This window comes from Chiroxiphia lanceolata, chromosome 3, assembly GCF_009829145.1.
Source record: "Chiroxiphia lanceolata isolate bChiLan1 chromosome 3, bChiLan1.pri, whole genome shotgun sequence".
Lineage (NCBI taxonomy): Eukaryota > Metazoa > Chordata > Aves > Passeriformes > Pipridae > Chiroxiphia > Chiroxiphia lanceolata.
Genome location: NC_045639.1, coordinates 58,769,602 through 58,791,989, shown reverse-complemented (window position 1 = coordinate 58,791,989; position 22,388 = coordinate 58,769,602). Strand labels below are relative to the sequence as shown.

Here is a 22,388-nt window from a genome sequence, read left to right as displayed (position 1 = left end):
CTGCTCTGAAACTAAAGATCCACTTCTAATTTTAAAACTCATAAAATTGCTACAACATATAGATGACTGTGTAACAACTACACCATAATTTGCAAACTTCTGACTATTCTGCAGCCTAACCACTGGGTCATAAGGTATGAATTCTTACCCAGGCTCTGCTTAAAGCAGAACTTGGGGCACACCAGGCTCCCTACACTGTAGTTCTTTATCTGTAAAATCATACTAACAGTACTCATCCAAGTATTCAAACAAGATCTTATAATAAAACTCATATTTCAGACTGTTATGACACATGCAGAGCAAAAATCTATACACAGTAGCTTAGTCTTGGAAAAAAAAGAATATTTGATTAAGGCTCTACTTTGGAGAATCAATTTTACTATTTAAAAAGGGTGCCTTTAAGTGGAAAAAAGTCTCACACATTTTATGTCATGTAACCATGTTATTTTTCCCCCACCTCTGATTTATTATTTCCACAAATTAAATAACTAACCTATATGAGAAGGGTAAGTGCCATATCGAATGCAATGGGTAGTGGTCAATACTTTTGACTTCACCTACTGTTCCTAAAGCAAGTGGCACGTAGTCTCTGCAAATGTCCTCCTGACAAGACAGACGCATTCTGTATAAACTTGTTTTCTCATCCCATATAGAACACGCTATTAAACAGAAGAATGTGTTCTGTTTGGTCTCTCCAAATCTTTTTTCTTTAAGCTCAAAATTACTTGAAATCTTTACCTACAAAACCCCTTTCACAAAACTTCATTGAGTAGACATATACCACATGTAAATAGCTTTCAAAGCTCAACTGTGATTTTACCAAACTGCAACTTAGTATTCAAATTACTCCCAAATGTTAACATACAAAAAAAAGGAACTACCTTTAGTGTTTAAAAAACACATTCTTTTTTAAGTTTAGAAAACTCATTAAAACCTCAAAGACATGTTAGCATCATCAATTATTCTATTTCATCTTAGATTTTAAAAGAAGAAAGCCAATTTAAGAAAAAGTCACAAATAATACTGATATTGGAAAAAGCATTTTAGACCATTTCTACCTGCGCAGCTCCTGTGATCATATTTGGAATGAAGTCTTTGTGGCCTGGAGCATCCATCAGTGTAATTACTTTAGTCTTTGTCTCGAATTTGGTCATACCCACATCCATTGTAACTCCCCTTAAACAAAGCATACATGCAACGCACCATTAAAACTGCTTTGAAAGCTTCACAGAGATATAAAGCAAGCTATTAAAAACACATGAAATTATACACTTCATAGCTTTCATGGATTTAGCCTGCACGCAAAAATAGAGATACCTGCTTCTTGGAAGAGCAGACCTCTAGATCTGCCTTTCAGTAACTCCAGTCATGAGGAAAAGCACCCGGAATTCGCAGTACTAACCCCATGCGCCCATAGACCGTGTACCAACAAGCACAGTAAGAACAGAAAATTGTACTGCATATTTAAATCCTTACTAATTCTACTTTTAAAACTTGGCTCTTCAGAAAAGGTATCAGAGTAAGAGAAACACAGCCAAGTTTAAAAAAAAATAGGTGGTATGGAACTATAGGAATACAGTTACACGTTTGCAGAGATCCACATGCAGAACTACTAATTACCGAGAAGGGATCACAACACGCTTTGACTCAGCTCCACATCTCACTAACCACAATATGTTCTGCGTGGTACATAGGACAGGATTCATCTGATCAAATGCAACCACCTATCATACACATCTGTATCTGGGTTAGTCACCTGCATCTCCCTTTAAAGATGATCAAGACAGATAGGCACTTTCAAGGGACAAAAATTCTTACAATAGCAGACACTTTTAGTATGCTACTTCAAATGACCAAAACACTCCAACAACAAAATAAGCCCCCCAAACCCCCAACATTTACACATGACTCCAGAAAGCTTCTCTTTAAAAACACAAAACTTCAAGTACAGAGAAAACAGAATCAATCAAAAATACCAATTCAGAAAACTTTTCCCTTAATAAGTACAATTTTTTATCTGAAGAGAAATCTGGTACCTAAATGCACAACTGTTAAGATACTAAATAAGAATCACAGACCAAGAGATATCACTTTTGAGGCTCATGACAATTATTCTCCCAAGTTTACTTTGTATTAACGTTTTACTCTTTGCAGACAAAATACACTTGCCTCTATTTCTGGTTTCTGATATTAATTACATCCTATCAAAGGTAGCTTGTATTAATAAAATAACAGACTTTAAATATAGTGTTTAATTATTCTATTACAGTTCTGTGAAAGGAATTGATCTTCAAAGTTTGTTTGGTTTACACCCATATACATCTATAGGGATTAAGAAGACTTTTCCCCTATTAGCTTTTCCTCTATTACAACCTTAATGTCATGACACCACTACCACTACAATATCATCAGGCTTTACTGACAGAAAACTACTTTTAAAATTTGTTGTTTGGTCACTTTGGGATTGCCCCCTCTCCCTCATATCTGCACCTGCACCAATACCCACACACCCCCCTCAGGTTTGTATGTGTGCTTTGCAAGTGAAAGAAAGGACTCTCATAGGCAAGTTTAACTATATACAGGGACACTGCAAAAGTGTATAGGCCTTTGAAAACAACAGCTACACACTTGATAGGGACTGCCTTATTCCATGTTCTTCAGCATCAGTTTCATTGTGAAGGTTATCTTTCCAACCAGAAGAGCTTATATCTATTAAACCATGGGCGACAAGTGATTGCGAAAACATAAACACATATGAAAATGCCTTTTTTTATTACTTTGTGAACGCAGAATATCATATCTAGCTTGCCATACAGTGTTCTTAAAAGAACTTACACATAGATTTTTTTTTTAAATTGCTTCACTGCTTCCCCATTACACACTTCTTCGATATGAAAAAACGTAATCTAAACTTTCTTATTTCAGATTAATGAATTAAAGGTAGTTTATAAAGAATGCAAATAAAATTGTTAATTTAATTAATTTGTAGATTTTATTTTCAAAGTAATGTAAGTCGCATGTGATGAACTGACATTTCAATGCTCAGTTTATTAGATTAATATTTTCTAACAAATGCTGTTCTTTCAGGGAAAAAAGGTTTTATATTTTAATTTCCATTAAAATATATTTCTACCTTTCTCTCTCTTCACCCGTTTCATCCAAGACCCACGCATAGGCAAACGAAGCTTTACCAGCCTTCTTAGATTCCTGTTCGTATTTGTGCATAGTTCTTTTGTTCACATTTCCCAAAAGGTAGAGTAAATGACCCATTAAAGTACTTTTACCTGCATCAACATGTCCTATGGAGGGAAATAAATATTATATCAATTTTATTTATTTATGCAATTTAGGTATAGCACAAGAAGAAACACATGAACAACACAGGTACTAATAATAATGTTTGTGCAACCCATACAACTTTATAATTCTGTAAGACAGAGACACAGGGAGACAGTTTATTACAAGTCAGCTAGCATGGCAGCCATAGAGCATCTCCAAATTCCTACTAAAAAGAATACGATGCAACAATGAAACCAAACCAAATCACGTTCTGTATGGTCAAAAGGAACCTAAGTCAACCTCATTGACCTACTCAAAGACATCTGAATGTACTCCCTCCAAAGAATAACCACCAAGATGTAACTGAAAACAGCATGAGATTTCCCTTCCCTAGAGAGAGAAGAGTTTTGCTTCCGTATCACATCCAGATTCAACCAACACATTTTTTAAACTTTAAGTTTGCCAAAAATATAATTTAACAGATTTACCTATTACCACCAAATTAAGCAGTTGCTTTCCTCCTTGTCTTTTCTCCAACTCTGCCTTCACATCTATTTGTGGTTTTGCCTTGCTTGACTTTTTTGCTGGAGTAGGTACCGTATTCTGCTCTTCTGAAACCTGCACTACTTGGGATGAAAGAGTAGATTTTGAGACAGTCTCAAGTACCCCAGAAGCTACATCGGCATCTTCAGGTAACAGTCCTTTCTGAGGTGTGTTAGTATGGCCATTTTCTTCAGCAATCGCACTAGGGAAAAAAAGAAAACACAAAGAATGCAAATGATAAAGAAGACATAGAAATATAGGAGAGAAATTGAGTTTTCCCTTCACTATCGTGTAAACCCCAGACAAAGAGTATGTGATAAGGCCATTAAAGTGGAAGTGATAAGCAGCTGGATACAAACTGCACAGATACCAGCTCTGAACATCTTGTCTGAAAAGTACTGCTTACAAAAGCAAGATAAGAAGTAATCTTGACATGAAACAGATAAACAAAAGCTTCCCATAGTCTCTTCCTTTAACAGGAAGGGAAAAGACAATTGTGTAGAAGAGAGAGCTGGTTGTCTCTGATCTAAGAGCCCAAGTCAAGGTTGAAGCACAGATACTAAAACAGCTTCCACGTACACTACAATTACTGCAGCTGAACATAGTGATGTTCTACTGTGAGAACAGCAATATAGCATAAAGAATTGATATTAAGCATATGTGAGCTGAAATTTAAGATGCAATGATTATACAGAACCATAACAGGTAAGTTAAGACTTATCAATACTGAGAAAATTTGTTTTATGCATAAAGCATAAAAGGGATCTAGGACTAAGATTTGGATTTTCTTACTCCCTTTTTCTAACACCCTGTTCTCCCACAGATCTCCATACTAATCTTAACAGCAAATAATCCTAAATATATTATTTTCTTACACTCTTTTTCTCTCCATTTTGGAAATTAGCATAATTTCCTAATTTACTTAAGTTTTCTGAGAATATACAATATTATTCTTCACCTGTTATGGTAAAGATGACCACTAAAAACAAACACTAAGAAACATCTTCCAGAGAGCAAAAACTTTCTTGCTACCTGACAGCTCCATGATGAGGCATTATTGTAAGCAATATGAAAGGAACAGAAGTAGTTATTACAGCTGTGCCAACATTATATCACAGCAAACTTTATTATACAAACCATGGATTATTAAAGTATAATGAAAATCCCTATAAAATACTGGTTTTAAAACTTTACCCAAGGGGAAGAGGCTTCTTCCCCTGGAAAACTGGAAATCCCTTCCAGTTCATTACCATCTTGCTGCAGGCTGCTTTCTCTGAACGGGTTCATGTTCAGACTCAAGTATTTCCACACCCACAGTGAAATTTTCACTCTCTGCTTTCTGTTTACACACCACAATTAACTTCCCAGTTTTAATCTTTTCAAACTCTGTAAGCCAAATTTTGTTTGGTACTTTAGAATCCCGCATTGTGATATCTCTGCTTTTATTTGACATTGCATCTCAGTTTCTGCCTGTGTAGGCGTATTTGCATTGTATTTGTCCCTTTCCATTACATTTATGTCATGGAACAATATAATCTAAGCATGTCAGTCTACTGAACAAAGAGTTTGATCTAAAAATCTAAACATTGTTAATGTTCAGATCGAATGCAAACTTGGCTTCTCACTATAGCACTTAGTAACATGGGACATTTTATGGGTCTTCCTTTTTCCCCCCAGTTTCAGAACCCGCCTATGTTATCAGTACTACAGCAGACTGATTGATTTTGACACCTTTTTCATTTTTTTGGCTATAGTTCCAAAACTCAAGGTCAGGGTCTTGTCTCAAGGCTGGATACAGAGGCATGCTTCTCAAATTAGCTAAGTAAACAGCCTGGTTTGCACCAGCCATGCTGGTTGCAGGGGTACTGATGGTACCTCTGCTTCTGCATAATGGATAGACAATTCTGTATAAGGTTTATTCAAAAGAACTTACCCTAACAAAATATTCTAAACTACTTAGAGGAGAAGGACAAGTTTATATCAAACTACTGCCTTAGGTCATACAAGCATGACATTCTAGAATTAACACTACAAAGCTGGCTGTTCTGTATCACCAAGTATAGCTCCAGTTGGTAACGCTGCATCTTGGCAAGCTGAATAACCTTCATAAAAGATACAATTGATTCTCTAAACCAAAAAACTAGTTGGTCACCATTGCTTTAGATGTGGCTACGAAGAAAGCTAATTATACAGGAATTATTCCACAGGAAAAAAACTCACTACAATTATTTATGCTTTCTTTTACTGGAAAATTTAAGTGGATTTCTATAAGGCTGAACAGAAGGCTCTATTTTTTAAAGAGTCCTTAAATAGTAGATTAAGTGCTAGCTGAAAATCTACTTTGGAATGGCAAAACAATTATTTTCTCCAATGACTCTTCATGGAAATTTTACTTTCTAAAAACTGACTGAAAATAATCAAGTTGATAGAGGGTAATTGTGCAGAGAATTGTGGTAACAAAGTTTTCTACACACTTTAAGAAGGTATTTAAAATCGTAAAGTACACCAAATCATTTTTGTTTGAATCATTTAAGAGAGCCTCATATATTTACAATTCATTTGCATTAGACGACTTTCATCAAGGTTAAGACTCTCTTCCATCTTCTTCCCTTTTTTCAGGCAAACTTCAGTTCAGTCTCAGCATAACATCTAGCACGTTCACACTGAAGTACTAGGACTAGTGCCAATATGCAAAGGTCACAGTGTAATGCAAATACAGTATTTTACATTGCTATCAAGTTTTCTTCCTTGAAAGTCTAATATTTGAAGTTCTGGAGAAAAGTATTTGCATAAGAAATCACATCAAAGCAGCCTTCACAGTTGGCAATAATTTTCTCTCCTTTTCAATGTCTGCATTTTTTCCCAAACCAAATTTTCGAAAGTGAAAAAAATTTAAAAGGCAGTTACTTAGATGAAGCTGTAAGCAATGTGACTCCAAAACATATCTCTCATGCTTTTCTATAGCTTTCCAAAATATATTCAAAGATTGTCACATCAGCCTATTAAAAGACAAGAATGTATTTTCAGACACAGGTTATTTGTAAGCTTCTAAATTTTATTTTGTTAAGCTAGGTAATGACTCTGTCTAATCCCACATGTTAAGATCTTCTTGCAGGACAAAGTCTATGTCACTAAGCATTCCCAAACAGAGGATGGATTTTGAGTGGTAGAATTCAAACTAATTACAGTACCTGAAAGAATCATCATTATTGCCAGATACAGACAGTACTCTCTCACTTCTAAGTAGCTTTTATTGCAACTACCACTGCTTAAGGCTGCCAAATAGCTTTTATTTTGGGTGGTGCAAAGAAAAAGTGCTAGATACAAACAAAATAATGAGTGCAACGTGACTCCAGCCATCATTAGGCCCTAACGCTTTTTCAAGGGTGCAGTATTTGAAGTCAGTATACTGCTCCATTTAGTTTTACAGATTTCAGATATTACCATGTTTTGGAAACCTGCAAACAACTTGTGCCATGATAAACCAAGACTTGCCATTTCAGAGAATAAGCATCAGAATGGACAGATACTTACAGAGCACCTCTAACAAGATAATTCAGCTTTTTGATGACTGGTGTCAGGGAAAGGGAGAGCAAGTTTATTGCTAGCTAGCTAAATAGGCAGGTGGGTAGATGAAATGTACAATTCCAGTCTCATGGAAGTACATGAAGAGAAATGCAACAGTGGGACCCTGACAGTTAGTTATGCCCCATGGCAACCAGATGAGCAGTTTACTGAAAACTTGATAACAGCTCAGAAAAATGCTAGGGAGCTTTATCTCTGACAGTAAGTGGGAAAAAAATTAATTACACTGAAAATGCTTTTCAGCAAGCCTTTTCCTCCGAGTTTTTTCAAAATTATTGAATTGAAAATTTTTGTCAGAAGACAGAACCTAGTGTGTCACTAGTACAGGCAGCTGAGGGTTAAAAACAAGTTGATTGCACTGGAAAGTTCCAACTTGGTCTGAGACATAATGAACTACCATATCAAAAAAAATTTATACTGGAGGAAGACCACTTCCTAACCAATTGCTTGCATCTTTGTTTGAGAACTTGATGGAACTATCAAAAGCAGTCCCAGTTCGCCAACATCTGTTCCTGTCTGCCACACCACTGCTAGCTGATAACGTGGAGCCACTGATTATGCAACTCAACTTCTTTGAAAGGACAGATTATGAACCTTGTATGTGCACTAAGGTCATGTACTCAAGAAAGCCTGACCACCAGCAATTCAGGTATAAATGTCAAAAGAGATTACCACACCTCTTTTGGAAATCAGCAGACATACAAAAGCCTGGCAAAGACCAACTTTTCATCAAAATTAAAACCACCAGGCCAGAAACTTCCTATGCTGTTTTGCCAGCAGGACCATAGGAGTAAACTGAGTACAATGTTATGGGTAAATCACTGTTGTCTGAGAAAAATTAAATAATACAACCTATGTTATTATAAGACATGGTAGAAGACATTCACACAAATGAGAGATTCTTCAAAGAAGAACCTGAAAGCTTATTTGCTGAAGATTAACTCTTCAGAATTTTGCTTTTAAACCTTATTTTCAATCTTTTAGTCTGGATGCTTGGTGATTTATTTTTACACAACCGACTCTTTCGGAGTACTTACAGTCATTACAGAAATCTCTATATTTATTTCCCCTTTCAAAATTATTAATTACAAAATATTGGTCAGGCTAGTTAAAACAGTCACCCTTTTTTGGTCACGACTTTTCCTGGCTTCCTTCATAACTTAACAGGAAGAAAAAGCCCAGTAAATAGTTTTGCTAGAGCATCAGTTTGTCAGCTAACTCCATTTTTTGTAGATATCCTCACTAAGAATACCAAGCAACAAAGGCAATCAATGCTCAAAGCACTTCATGACTTCTAATAATCCATCCATTTAAAGTAAGATTCATTTATTATTGTAAGGTCATATATTTCACAACAAGACTGAATCATAAAGACTGAACAGATAAATAATGGTTATTCCCTCTAATGCAAGGCCATTGGTTTTAAAAGCATGGTCCACAAAATACCTTTAAGATTCCATAGAAGGTGAAAAAAACCCCTAGTTTATACATACTATACAATCACCTTCTAATGGTGTCTGCCCCAGCACCATAAAAATATCTGAGATGAAAGTAGGGGGCACAGTGAGAGATGTTTTAGAATCCAAACTGCTATGAGTAATTTATACCTGTGCTTTTGGTCAGTGATATAAACCATGTACCTAAAAATCTGCATTATTTTAAGCACTCTGCAGAAAATTTATCAATGAAACAGTAACATAAAAAAGGTGTGAGAGGAGTCAAAACGTTCTTAGGTGTTAATAAGCAGAGATTCATTCTGTTCCCTGACAGGCTGTCCTTATGCTGCCAATAATCCAGAAGATAACTGCAGAAGAAAAAATCCAACTCTGAAACTCATTGAATTGAGGTGGGGGTTCATGTTTTGCTTTGTTTTTCAAGTTTAAAAACATATGCATGCAATGTCAAGGTTCTAGTGCCTTGGCAGAGCCTCCACAGTGGCCTGTAGGACAAAGAAAAAAGGAGGCCATCACAGGCTCCTTGAAGAAGGGGTCTTTAGACATGCAGGTAACTTTACTATTTAAAGTGTGCCTTCTTCCACATTCATTTATTGGCCATGCTCCAAATCTCATGCTCTTTTACAAATCATTTCACTTCTTACCTATTCCTCCCACTTAAGGCTAAATGCCTAATGTATATCCTGTTCCAGCGCTTTAACACCTTCATTGTAAAAAACTTCCTTATATCTAATCTAAACCGATCCTGCTTTAGTTTAAAACCATTCCCCCTTGTCCTATCACAATAGGTCCCCATCTTTTAGACCCCCTTTAGATACTGGAAGGCTGCAGTGTCACCCTGAAACCTTCTCTTCTATAGGCTGAACAAACCCATCTCTCTCAGCCTGTCTTGATAGGAGAGGTGCTCCATCCCTCTAATCATCTTGGTGGCCCTCTTCTGGGCCCACTCCAACAGCTCCATGTCTTTCCTGTGCTGAAAACCCCAGAGCTGGATGCAGTACTCCAGGTGGGGGCCTCACAACAGCAATATTAAGGATTTATCTAAAGGATTTACCCACAGGTCCTGAAGGCTTAATTCTTCTCTGTCACAAAAAACAGTATGCTACTAAACTGGAAGCAATTATGATACAAACTACTTTAGGGTCCCTGAAGAGAAGCAGAATGGCTGAGAACCATGTTGGAGCCAACCAACTTTCCTCAGAGATCAAGTCATCACTAGCCTATCCATGAATTACTTCAGTCTAGAGATTAGGAAGCATTCTTCTTACCTCCCCTTTCCCTGTAGAGCATGCACAGGTGCTTAATAAGTATCAGAGATACAAAAGTCTATATTTGCTGTTTTTTATAAACGAACATTTTAAATAGTCATTATTATACTAAAAAAAAATAAATCAATCACAACTACTTAACACTAATTGGAAGATCTTTTTCATTCACTTAATATTCCTTTCTTTTTATAAACTTCTATCCAAATTAATTTATTAAAGTCCCCATGAAAAACTCCAACTTCTAAGAAGTTCAGTAGGAACACAAGAGATGAAGGTGCCATGACATTAATAGGAATCTCATTATCAAGTCCAGTTGTCAAACCCAGAGCACTGATTAGTAGACAGCAAGGGGAAAAAATATGTGCTTTAATATACTGCAAATCTCAGTATAAAGATTTTGAAAGTCCCAGAAATTTTTCATTTGGAGTTTATTCCTTCTAAGGAGCTGAATGAAAGTGATGTCTTTTACCAATGACATTTAGCAGCATAAAGGGAATAATGACATCATTTTCACACCTTACATTAAATGTGTTTAAGTAGATGAAACTGCTTGCTTTCCACTCAGTTATCAAACATGCACAAGATACTGTAAAATAAAGACCATGCTGCCCTCTTACTCTCAAAAATGCTTTCCAGATCAGAACTACAAACCCTGTGGGATGAGGTTGGGATGTTGACACTTACAGTTGAGAATTTTTTGACCCCAGGAAGAACTACGGAATTTCTTGCCACAGATTAGTTGGCTATTGTAAGACTGGGTTCAAAAACAGAATAATGACACCAAAGTAAGAAAAATACATTAACCATTCTTAATAGAAATAGACTAAACCAAAAAATAAATAAAAACTGTGGGAAGCCACAGTGATGCTACACGTGATGATATTTCATGAACTGTATTCCCAACAAACATGCCATGTCCTTATATATTTCTTTAACTGTTCACTGCTGGCTACTGTTGTAGATCCAGATGTCTGTTTTCATGCTCTCATGAGACATCCTCCCCAACAGTTCCAACTCAGGACAAAATTAGAACTACTGTTCAACCACTCTAATTTAGCTATAGCATAAGTAGGACTGATCGCCACAACAGTTGTACCCTGGACACCTGTTAAAGTTAATAAAAGCTGCAGAGGAAGGCAAAGTTTAGCCAAAAGTGATTGTTTTCCCCATTAACTATTCTTAAATGTACTACTTCCTTTGAAGAACAAGCAATTACAGTTAAGATTTATTGATTTCATAATTCCACTTAGAGAACTAAATTTAAAATAAACGAGCCCCAAGAAAGTTCAGTATTCTATGAAGCGGATGTTTAAATAATCTGACTACCTTGTATCTCTATGCACTATTCATAGTGAAAGGATTTGTTAAACTCAAAACGTGAGGTACCATCTTCTGAAAGTAATTCTGAGTCAAACAAGAAGCTGAGATGGTTAGTTCTGGAGAGTGACACTAAAACTGCTGTGAAAAATAGAAAAAAAAAGAAAGAAGAAAACTTGCTACAGGTGCATCAGTCTGAAAGAAGAGCTACTGATGTACCTTGATGTACGAGGGCTTGGCTTACCATGGAACTTCAAATCCCATAGACTGTTTCTTTCCAGACACTGTCATTTTGGTAATTTTTGGCACAATTTCAGATTCCATTCTGGCTGATTCCAAATCCCTTGTTTTCCCTAGTAACAGACAAAAAGTAAGTTTGAACTTAAGGTTGCGACTAACAGGTGTTTATAAAGTTTAACAACTCACATTACTTCTCTCCAAACCAAAGATAGTAGTCTTTCATGATCAACTCTCACATTTCAGTGTCTTACTTACATATATTAAATAATTATTCAAAATTATCTACAGTTATATCCATTATGAAAATTTCATCTCTATCTCCAAGCATTCACATGACACTTATACCATTCAAGAGCTTTACTCACAGCAGTTCTGTAGGGTGCCAGAAGCATTTCATGCAATATGAGGATGAAAAAATACTTTGCAGCTGCTCACTAGATGATTAGGTTAATTCTTATTTATAGTTTTTCTTTTGCCTTAACACTGTTAAGCCTCAAGGCTATTGTAAAACAAAAAATATGTCTATCTCAGCTCTGCGTGGGCTACAAGGCCTTCCCTGAAACCTAGAAACTGACTTGTCTTGTACTGAATTACATTGAAGAAACGAAGCAATACTCCAAAGCTAGTTAATTTAAAAGTTATTTAGAAATAATTACAAGAATTGAGTAACTTAATTACTTTAAAGGCATTAACTTTTACCATAACGTAAATGAAAACACAATTACAATAAAGTTCATTCTTAATTTTGTGAAACTACAGTTTCACAACTAATAGCAGTGCTATTAGTTTCTTATCAAGCTGTAAAAAAAAAATTTACTCTACAGAGGAGTTGTTTATGTAAAAGAAGTAAACTAGGCCCTTTCTTTCCACAATTCCCTGTTTAATATGTTAGGAACCCTTCTTCCTTCAAGAAAAAGACTTTCAGCTTTACAGTGTGAGTGACAGCAGCTGCACCTTGTCTAAAGAATGTTACATACATGAGAAAGCAAAACAATAACCTGAATTCAGAAGCAAGTTTTAAACAAGCTTCAACTACAGATGTATCTGAAAACTAGAAAAATGACACTACTCTTCCAGTAGTAGACCAGTTCAGATACTCAAGAGCCAAGTGAATATCAAGTTACTCTTGATACTATATTTTAGATATACTATATTAGGATGAACTGTTTAGAGTCATTTGGTTCTATTCATTTAGGTTAACTCTTTACTGCATTCTTATGTATGACAGCTACACCTTTAAACCACAAAATCATACAGGTTTGCAGGTTACATAAAAAGTTGCAGTCAAAGCTGCTGAAGATTTCAGGTAAGGAAACAGAATCCCACAGATGTCTACAACAGCAAACAAAAAAAGATCTTGTGCGACTTTTTCAAAACAATCACACTACAGATGGAGGAGACATTTTTATTTATCTGATGACTTGGTCTTCATCTCCCTCATTTCTCTTATCTGCTGATATTTATATGCCACCTGCAGATCTCTGAAAGAACTAATCTATGTGTTTTATTAACAAGTCCATACAAATTACACTGTAAATAAGGAACAAAAATAAGAGAAATAAAGGTAACAGCACAAAGCATGATAAGAATCACAAATTAGGTAACTGACAAACAAATATAAATATTCAGAATATCAAATTTTCACTGGACAGGGACTCCCAGTTAAGCCCAAAGATTTTGTTTCATCTTCAAGCTGCTAAATAGATCACCTATAGGATTTTTTTAATAAGTAGTTAAACACTTCAGTCACGGTAAAAATTACATTACTCTTGTTGCCAACTTGGTATGGTTTTTTCCACTTCAATTCTAACAATTTTCAAGCAAATCACTTTCAACTAACAGGTAAACATGAAAGCTTTACTTCCCATTTGAAAGCTGAATTAGAGTTATTTCTCAAAAAATACCATGTTCGAGATCTGGTCACAAGGAACTAATAATTACAAAAAACACAACTAAATTGAAATGAGATCAATTGAAAGAAACCAAAATAACAATTCATATTACATTAAGTCAAAATAACCTGTAATCTGTTGATCCAAAAATCAAAAGTTTTACAAAATACGTCTTCTCTAATCAATTTCAAAATTAAGCTTCACTCTGTACAAATAATGTCGGACTGTTTGTTACTGACCCAAAGTGTACATGGAGACAAAATACATTCCACTAATGGAGTATTTGACACAGAAAATAAACTTAAAACTAGAATTTAGTTGAAAGAAGATACAAAACTGAAGTTACAAAGAGTAAGACAAAGTAAAATAATTGTCCATTGACACTGACAGTATGGGTGGGTGTTTTATTCAGTTTTATAAGTAACAATAACAATGATAATTAATCAATTAATTAAATACTAAAGCACGGGTGGAATGAGGAAGCAGACTGGGATCATATAAAGATAAACCAAACCATAATAAGATAATCCTATAATGGACATTCAAACAGATGCAAAGACAAGGCAAGAATTATTAGGAACACCACTGATAGGAGCGTCAAATACAATTTTCTGATTTCAATGTTTTTATAACCAAGTACAGAAAAATCAAGCTGCACGTTTGAGATAAAGACCAAGTCTGTATTTTATGCACTACAGGCGCCATTAAAGATTAATAATTATGGGCTTCATTACAAAGGACAGGAGGCTGAGAAAGGAATATACTTTACTATCTAATCTATAGGGAACCGGAGAAAACTGTATGATAAATTCTTATCTGCTTTAGCAGGCAAAGCAAAAGCTATTTGGCACTTAAAAAATTGCATGCAAATCCTTAAATTGCACCTTGAAACTAAAAGGAAGTCAATGCACAAAGCTGATATAATTCTTAAAACAGTTCTTAATCAACAAGCAGGGTATCCTATGGCAAGTGAAGTGCACTACAAACCCAGAAAAAGTGTAGAAGCAATAATCCCAATCTGATTAGGACAAAAGTAACTCTGAGGAAAATTAACCTTTGAAGGGAAAGGACAACATGGGTTCAATTTTTGCCAAGAAGGGCTTCATAAAGTTCTTCATGCCTACTGCCATTTGGACATTCTCAAACATATACCTCAGTAATTCAATGGCAATATATTACCTAAATCAAGAGTACACATAAAATTAAGACGAAGACAAATACATCTTTGTAAACTCCAAAAGAAGCCCCAGTGCCTCCTTGGTACATTTCACTACTCTAGTATTGCAAAAAGTAAATTTATGTGTGGACCCTACAAGTAAATGCATGGAATGACCAATGGTGTCAAACTGCAGAGCAAGAGATTTAACTGAAGAGGATATGTCATAAAAATCCTGGCAATTCACTAACTTAACATTATGAAAATTTTAAAAGTTTCCTTCGATGAAAACACATAGGATATATTTATAAATTATAGAAATGTAAAAACTTAAAGGCTTGTCAACATGATAGTTCTCACAATTTAGAATGTTTAAAACCCCAAACTTCTAGCCTATTTTAAGCAAAGCAACTTTCAGACAGGTATTTGGTATTTAGACTGCACTGACATCAGAGTACCTAGACTAAATCATACTGCAGCCACAAGTCAAACACTATTACAAAACAAAATATGCACTGATGAACTTTGTCGCAGTATTAAATTAGGATAAGCCTAACACCAAAGGAAAGAGACAGACATGCAATACAACTGGAGTGCAGCACCCAAAGCTCTCTTCTATTATTCTTTGTTTTTACCTCTCCTATGACTGCCAGTTGGTCTTCTGACTTAACAGCCTTTTGACTTAGTCAAAAAGTATTACTAATGACACTTGCTGTAACTTCAAAATTATTAAAAGTATAACCCCAAAATCTGATGGCACAAAAAAGTATCTGCAGGCTGATAAACAGGATACAGACACACAGATATGCAAGAAGGAAGTAAAACATAGGGACAGTCTTTAAAAATTAAGAGTCTCCCTGGATGTTCAAGCTAGAAGAGCAAAGTATCTAGATATAGTCAGCCACCTTCCTTTACTGTAAGCAACTGCCTTGGATTTCTTTGGTAAAGTCAGTTGTGAGGAGTACCTGTAAAAGATCTATACAAACAAATCAAAATATTGCTGTATCAAACATAACTGGCTTGATACATTCTTTTTTCAGTTTTGTTCATATATATACTTAACATTGGAAGTAATCTGAAGATAAAAACTGATCTTTTCTCTAATTCTCTTGGAGGTATGGAAGGTTTCAGTACATGAAAGTGTTGACTGATGGTCTAGTCTGTTCCCAGGTAGTTTAAAGACGAATAAAAATAGAAGTCTGTTAAACAGCCACTATCTCAAGAAAGACATGTTGATACTAGATGAAACAGTGATATTAGCATACTTGGAGAAATGCATGCAAACATTGGGTATTTAAATCCACACTAGCTTTGTTCAGATGACCATACCTTTCCACAACAGAACAAAAATGCCATAGTTTTCAATTCCCATACACAGAGGCTTCTGCTCCCAACTTGTCTTCCCCTCATCAAATTGTAAATTGGCACTGAAACTTGAAATTCAACTACACCACTGCACAGAGAAGCCTGTTTTTGCTAAGATGAACCAGAATTTTTCATGTGCCTGAATTGAGCTTGAAAAGCAAGGACGAATGTCAACAAGTCAGGCACGTCTCCAGTCCATGCTTTTTCAGATGGCAATCCCATTTAAATAAATTCATGCCTACTCATAAAACAACTACTAGGGGTGTATCAGCAATGGCAAAGGATCAAACTTTCAAGGGAATGATGTTCTAATTAGCTGTGGCCAGATGGCAGTTAGTTTCTCTTTAAAGTTTTAAGTCATTTACATGCTTTTGCCATTTTTACTTGGTTTATATTGTTCTTCTGTTTTCAAAAGTGGCATGCACACCTAAAGCCATATATTGAATGGGGCTGAGGATCCTAGATTCTATTGACTCTTAATAAACAGAACTACACTTACTTAAGCAGGTTCTCCTAATGCTGCCTAAACCAGTACTGCCATGAAAAAAAATATACATGTAATACCATGCTTTCTAATCTAGAAGATATGGTTTGCATCCCTTCCTCTGCTACAGACTTTCTATATAACCACAAGCAAGCCACTTAACACCTCTGTCTACTGATTATACAGCAACAGCCACCAACTGTATAAAAGAAAACAGACAGTGCACTTGTTTTGTACTGGTTTTGTGCACCATGTCATGAGCTTGTTCCAAGTATGTTTAATGACTCACTGTTTTAAAAAAAAGTATTTTTTGCATGCAGTACTGGCAGTCCAACTATTGAGTGGAACAACAGAAGACATAGTTTCTGTCTGAAAAGCAGAGTTAATAGCTGAGGCTCCTCTCAAGATCATACTCCCCTTCCTACACGCTGCACTATTATTTTAAACTAATTTTAAGGCCCTACAATTGTGAAAATATTTCAAATATATGGACTCACATGAGTGAGTCAACCAGATGTAGGTGCCTGCCTGACAACACAAAATTTCACGCTCAGAAGCAGGTATCACCTGTTTGTCCACATACATCTGGGTTTATATTAACATCTAACACATCCATCATGTAACATGCCACCTGAAAAAATTCAAATTGTTTACATTCTTCTATTTATGTCATAAAACTCATCACTTTCTAGCCTTTCATTAAAAGTTTTAATTTGCCTTAAAACCAGTAAAATTTATTTTTTTCCTCTTTAAATTACACAGCACACTGGAAAAAATAACATGAGAAAATATTGAAATTTGTCCCATTAGAGAGATATGCTACTGAAAAGAATATATTTTGGGTTTACAATTCAACTAAATTATTTGACACTCCTGAATTCCACAATATATACAAAATATAGTGGCAACTTGCAGTTTAGTTAAGTTTGCACTGGGATGCAGCACACCGGATCGGCAGCGGTAGCAGTACTGGGTATTAGTATTAGCATCACATCACAGTGCCAAGAATATTAGAAGTCCAGGACTCTCAACTACACACTAACAGTACATAAGAGACTAGGGAACTTAGAACATCCCAGATTTCCTAAGTTTACAGTTTGCTAACCTTTAAAACATGCTGCTGCACATAACTTGCCGTGCATCATCCCTGTAGCCCATCAATTACATTTCTTTGGATGTAACAGCAGAGACAAAGCCTGCTGCATGCGTGAGAACTTCAACACAGAATTCCTTCCATATGCAAACTTCAGTATTTAAAGTATACTGGTTCAAAATATGCATTTTTAGGAAAATGTATGACATTATACTACTATGAACCACGATATACAAATGGATGCTACTGAATATCCACAGCACTTATGAAAATAATGCAACAGTCCAAAATAACAGAAAAGGCAACTTGCTAAGTCACCCCTTAGTGATGAGCCACGGCCATTATAAAGATACTACTGAAAACAATTCTCCAAACAAGAACACTGAACTTTTTCTTTTTAAAAGAAAGGTCATTTCCTAATAGAAACCACAGTCAGGGGCTTTCCAGGTAACTTTGTCTTGTTGTTATAACTATTACCTTCTCTGCAAAGTTTCAGATGGTGAATATGACTTTTTTTTTTTCCCATGAAATTGGGAGTAGGCATTTGCGCTGAAAAATGCTGAAAATAAAAATGTCTACTTGCACCTAACTAAAAGAATTGTTTTGTTTTGTTCCTAAGGTTTGATACAGCAGGAGGGAAGAAGGACACAACAGGATCTTGAGTGGTGATATTCCTGAGTATCTCCATCATGGGCCACTTTCCTGTGACCCACAAAACACCAACAGAACAACTTGCTTCTCCAAGACTGAAGTTCCAGAAACAGTTTGCTTCACTACATGCAGCTGCAACAACTGGATGTGCAGCAGGCACAGTCAGAAGGGCCTGGCAGCCTCGCCTGTTAGACCCAGCTGGCACTTCTCACTTCTCTGGCTTTACTTTCAATGCTTGCAACTTTCAGCAAGTTGAAATCTCTAGTCCAAAAAATAATTTGTTCAAGTGAGGTTCCTGCCTGGGGCCTTACTTTCCTGCCAGATAGGGAGAACAGGGAAATTGGAAGATAAAAGACAGCAAATTTTCAAAAATGCCACCTAAAGAAAGTTATTTGCATAAATGAAATCCTTCAAGTGATCTTTTCACATTCTGAAAACCCACTCAATTTGGCCTTAGAAAATTTTGCACACACTCTTACGGCTGAAGTTTTAAAATCTAAATCCCAGAAATACTTCATCAACCTTCAATATGTAGCTACTGTGACTAATTTTGTCCAGGCTGGACATGATTGCATCACCTGAGTGAAAATTCTGCCACTCCTGTCATCTCCATAGTTTCCTTCCACATAAACAAACTGGCATAAATTTGCCTTGGATAAATCACAAAAATAAACAAAACTGGGGGGCAAGAGAAGAAAAACAACCATATGGTGAGCACTGGCAAGCGGCAAGACACACAGACTATCAAGGACACACAAGGATTTCAAGAATGAAAATCAATAAAGCAGAGAAGCTGCAATGAGAGCTACGATGACAATAAAAAAAAAAAAAAAAAAGACAATATTAGTGAACAACCTAACCTGGGGAAAAAACGCACGTAAAGAGAGGGAGAAAGTAAGAGGCCACATACTCAGTGAAAAGTTACATGCAGACCTAAACATGAACAAAGGAAACAAAAGGAGATCAGAACTGAAAGCGAATGCAAATTATGACTGGAAAAGAGCAAACATGGAAAAAAATAATGGCTAATGATTGGAAAATAGGTAGGAAACTGGGAATGGCTAGATAAGGAGTTTAAAATTACAAAGCAGAGAAAATGGAACTGCAATAACAAATTTGGAATGACATGCTGAAATATTGTGTTAAGACACAAACAGGATTCAATAAAAAAAAACTTGAACATGACTTAATAAGTTAGAGGGTAAGAAGGACACAGATACTGACATTAGATCAGGCTGAAGTGGATGGGGTGGAATGTGTTATAACAAGGCAACACATTTTCTTCCTGCCTGAAACATTTCTGGAGCCTCACCATGTCTCTTGCCATCAATACTTTGTCCCCACCTGAAGACGAATGATACAGAATACAGCACTCAGTTACTGTTGTGTGCTCTTGGTCTTCTCACCTGAAACAAACACCTTCCTATGGACATTTTCTGGCCATCAGGACTTATTCAAATTACACATAGTCAAACCTGCAAGTAGCACAAAATTAATTTCACCTGTCAAAAGCTACTTTTTCTCTGTGACTCCTTATTGCAATCGTTCCACTGAATGGTGTACATTTAATTTAGAATATCCAGTGCTGCCACAGAAACCCAATGTTTCATAGAACGGTGTATATATACATATAATATAAATTTTTATATAAAAAGTTTTTGCTGATCTCTATTGCAAGTGTGAGCCTTCAGTGTTTTCACAACTTAAACTCGCATCTCTCAATATCTGGATGCTTAATAGGGCATGTATGTTTTTATGAAATTATGTTTAAGCAACGCACGACAACAAAGGGATGCATAGACCAGTTCTGTATGTAGACCATTGGTAGGGTCTTTCCAGAAACACAGATAATTGGTCTGGTTTACATTCACAGTTAGTCTACTAGAGGAAAGAAAGGCACTGTCATTATAGTAAAACTCTAAAGATTTCCAGTTTCACTAAACCACCACCTCCCATGTAAAAGATCGGAGACCTGATGTACAGAAAGACGGACTGGAGGGGTGGTGACTGTTTTCTTCTAGAGATTACCCAAACATCAGCTGTCTCCTTTCGATGTTTCTAATACGTAAATGCTTAAAGGCCCAATAGGAATTCACAACAATCAAAACAGTGACTTTCTCATCCATCAAGTTTTTCAAAACAATGTCCCTGTGGTATTTCTCACGCTACTGCTCATAGTTAAATGGACTAAAATCCAGTCCTTCACACAATTGTAACTCAGCACAACTCATCCTGTAACTACTGAAACCTTATTGTGGGAGGTGTATTGCTTCGCACTCTAGCAATGCCAACAATACCCCTTCTAAATCCATAACTGAAGGTAAAACCTCCTGTAAAATTTTATTACACTTTTGAGTTGTTCTGTTACAGCACCTTTACTCTCCCCCACGTACACAACCATAAGTCGTTGGTTGTGTTTCCTAACTCAACGAATTTTTCTTAAATGACTGTGAATTTTCTTTCACTGAGATTTAGAAAAAGTTCGGTCTGATATTTCTGAAGTGCAACTTCCTACCATAAATGGTCACATAAAAAGCAGAGTCAGCACAATGGGGAAGATAACCCTAAAAAGATATCCCCTTTACCCAGTCATTTAATTGACCAGAATACAGAGTCCATGCAAATTACCAGAATTTCTGTTAAAAACTTGGCCCAAAATGAGTATGTAAAACTGAAAGTACAATATGTACATTCTATTACAATTATATCGAATTTCCAAAAATAACAGACAGCAATTTCAGGTCGAATTCTTAACTAAAGCTCTAATGCCAGAGGATGGTGCTATTTGCCTGCACATCATCCAAGTAATTCAGAAACAACATCATGCCTTTTACACGTTGACGCAATTACATTCCTGTATTGAGGAACGCAAGGCATTTTACAAAAGAAAGCTTTCCTGATCTACGACTTCTATTTATGCACCAAAATCACTTCAGTATGAAACAGAAGTTTAAATATAAGAACTGTGAATATGAAAAACATATCAAACTGACAGTATTTAAATAGTAAAATCATCTTGCATTTGTTCAACTTTTCCATAACCATTCTGCAAATTTTCTCCAGAAACTTAACAAGGTGGCCTTTTAAAGGTGCAGAAGAAAAAAATGTATTTATTAACCACACATGATTAAGAATGTTGAAGCCGCAAATATTTTTAGCATTTTTAAGTCCCAGAAAAGTGTATTTTGCAAAATTTTAGTGTAGTGAGAAATTCTAGGTAAGACTGGCTAAAACTTTATTTAATTCAAATCTAGGTTCTCTGAATTCCCAACTCTCCCACTCTGCTGGTGACATTACAATCATACTAGATTCTGATTAGGCCAGAGAGCTGACATATCTGTGGGAGAATTAATCATTTTTTGTCTTAAAATTCAGTCAAATTTGAAAGTCTTCACTTGTCCATGCATCCTCTCTGCAAAGCTAGTCCTGTATAAGAAAAATAGATCCACTCAATGCCCTTCCACGGTTTCAGGGGCATTTCAGTGAAAATTGCAATGTCAGAGCATAACTGCATTTCAGAGCGGAAGATTTGTGGCTTCAGAGCACCAAAAACCTAATCATATATCAGCTGTTGAAAAAAGCAGCTCAGGGGCTTTTGTAAGATGTGATTTTAAAGAATTAAATGTGTTCATCAGATTGAGTATGGTTTAAAAGAAAGAAAAAAAAAAAAAGAAGGTCCAGTAGTACAGCAATTACTGATAATACCAGATATACACAAACACCCCTCACTTACTGTAAATTGAATTCATGAGTACAAGTACTCACTAACTGAATTGACTTTTGCATTTCTGCTTGCAAGAATATGGTAACTAAATAGCAAATCCTCAGAAAGGTCCCCTTTTAGTTTGTGGGGGTTTTCCCTTAAGAAGACAAAAAAATAGACATACTCTACTTACATATTTTACAAAAAGTCAGCCAAATATTCCCATTTTGAAAGCTTTACCTATAATGAAGATGAAAGGAAATGACAGTATTTATTACAATTTCATTAAAGGTAAAGACGGAAGGAATGGTGGTATGGGACTGCCAACAGAAATGGAACCAGAAAGATGGAAACACAT

The 22,388-nt window shown here is 35.8% G+C and overlaps 1 protein-coding gene across 3 annotated transcripts in view; it reads right to left on the bottom strand.

Annotated features, from left to right (window-relative positions):
• The window catches only part of HBS1L (HBS1 like translational GTPase), a 60,109-nt gene that overhangs the window by 13,720 nt on the left and 24,001 nt on the right, over positions 1-22,388 (bottom strand). For 2 of the 3 annotated variants that reach the window (XM_032681406.1, XM_032681407.1), the window contains 4 exons: positions 11,691-11,799; positions 3,768-4,024; positions 3,134-3,299; positions 1,059-1,176 (listed from right to left, as the gene is read on the bottom strand). In XM_032681406.1, the coding sequence (XP_032537297.1) occupies positions 1,059-1,176; positions 3,134-3,299; positions 3,768-4,024; positions 11,691-11,799 (650 nt within the window). Of the gene's footprint in view, positions 1-1,058; positions 1,177-3,133; positions 3,300-3,767; positions 4,025-11,690; positions 11,800-19,733; positions 19,754-22,388 lie in introns of those variants that run through there. The other variant, XM_032681408.1, reaches the window with a different exon arrangement.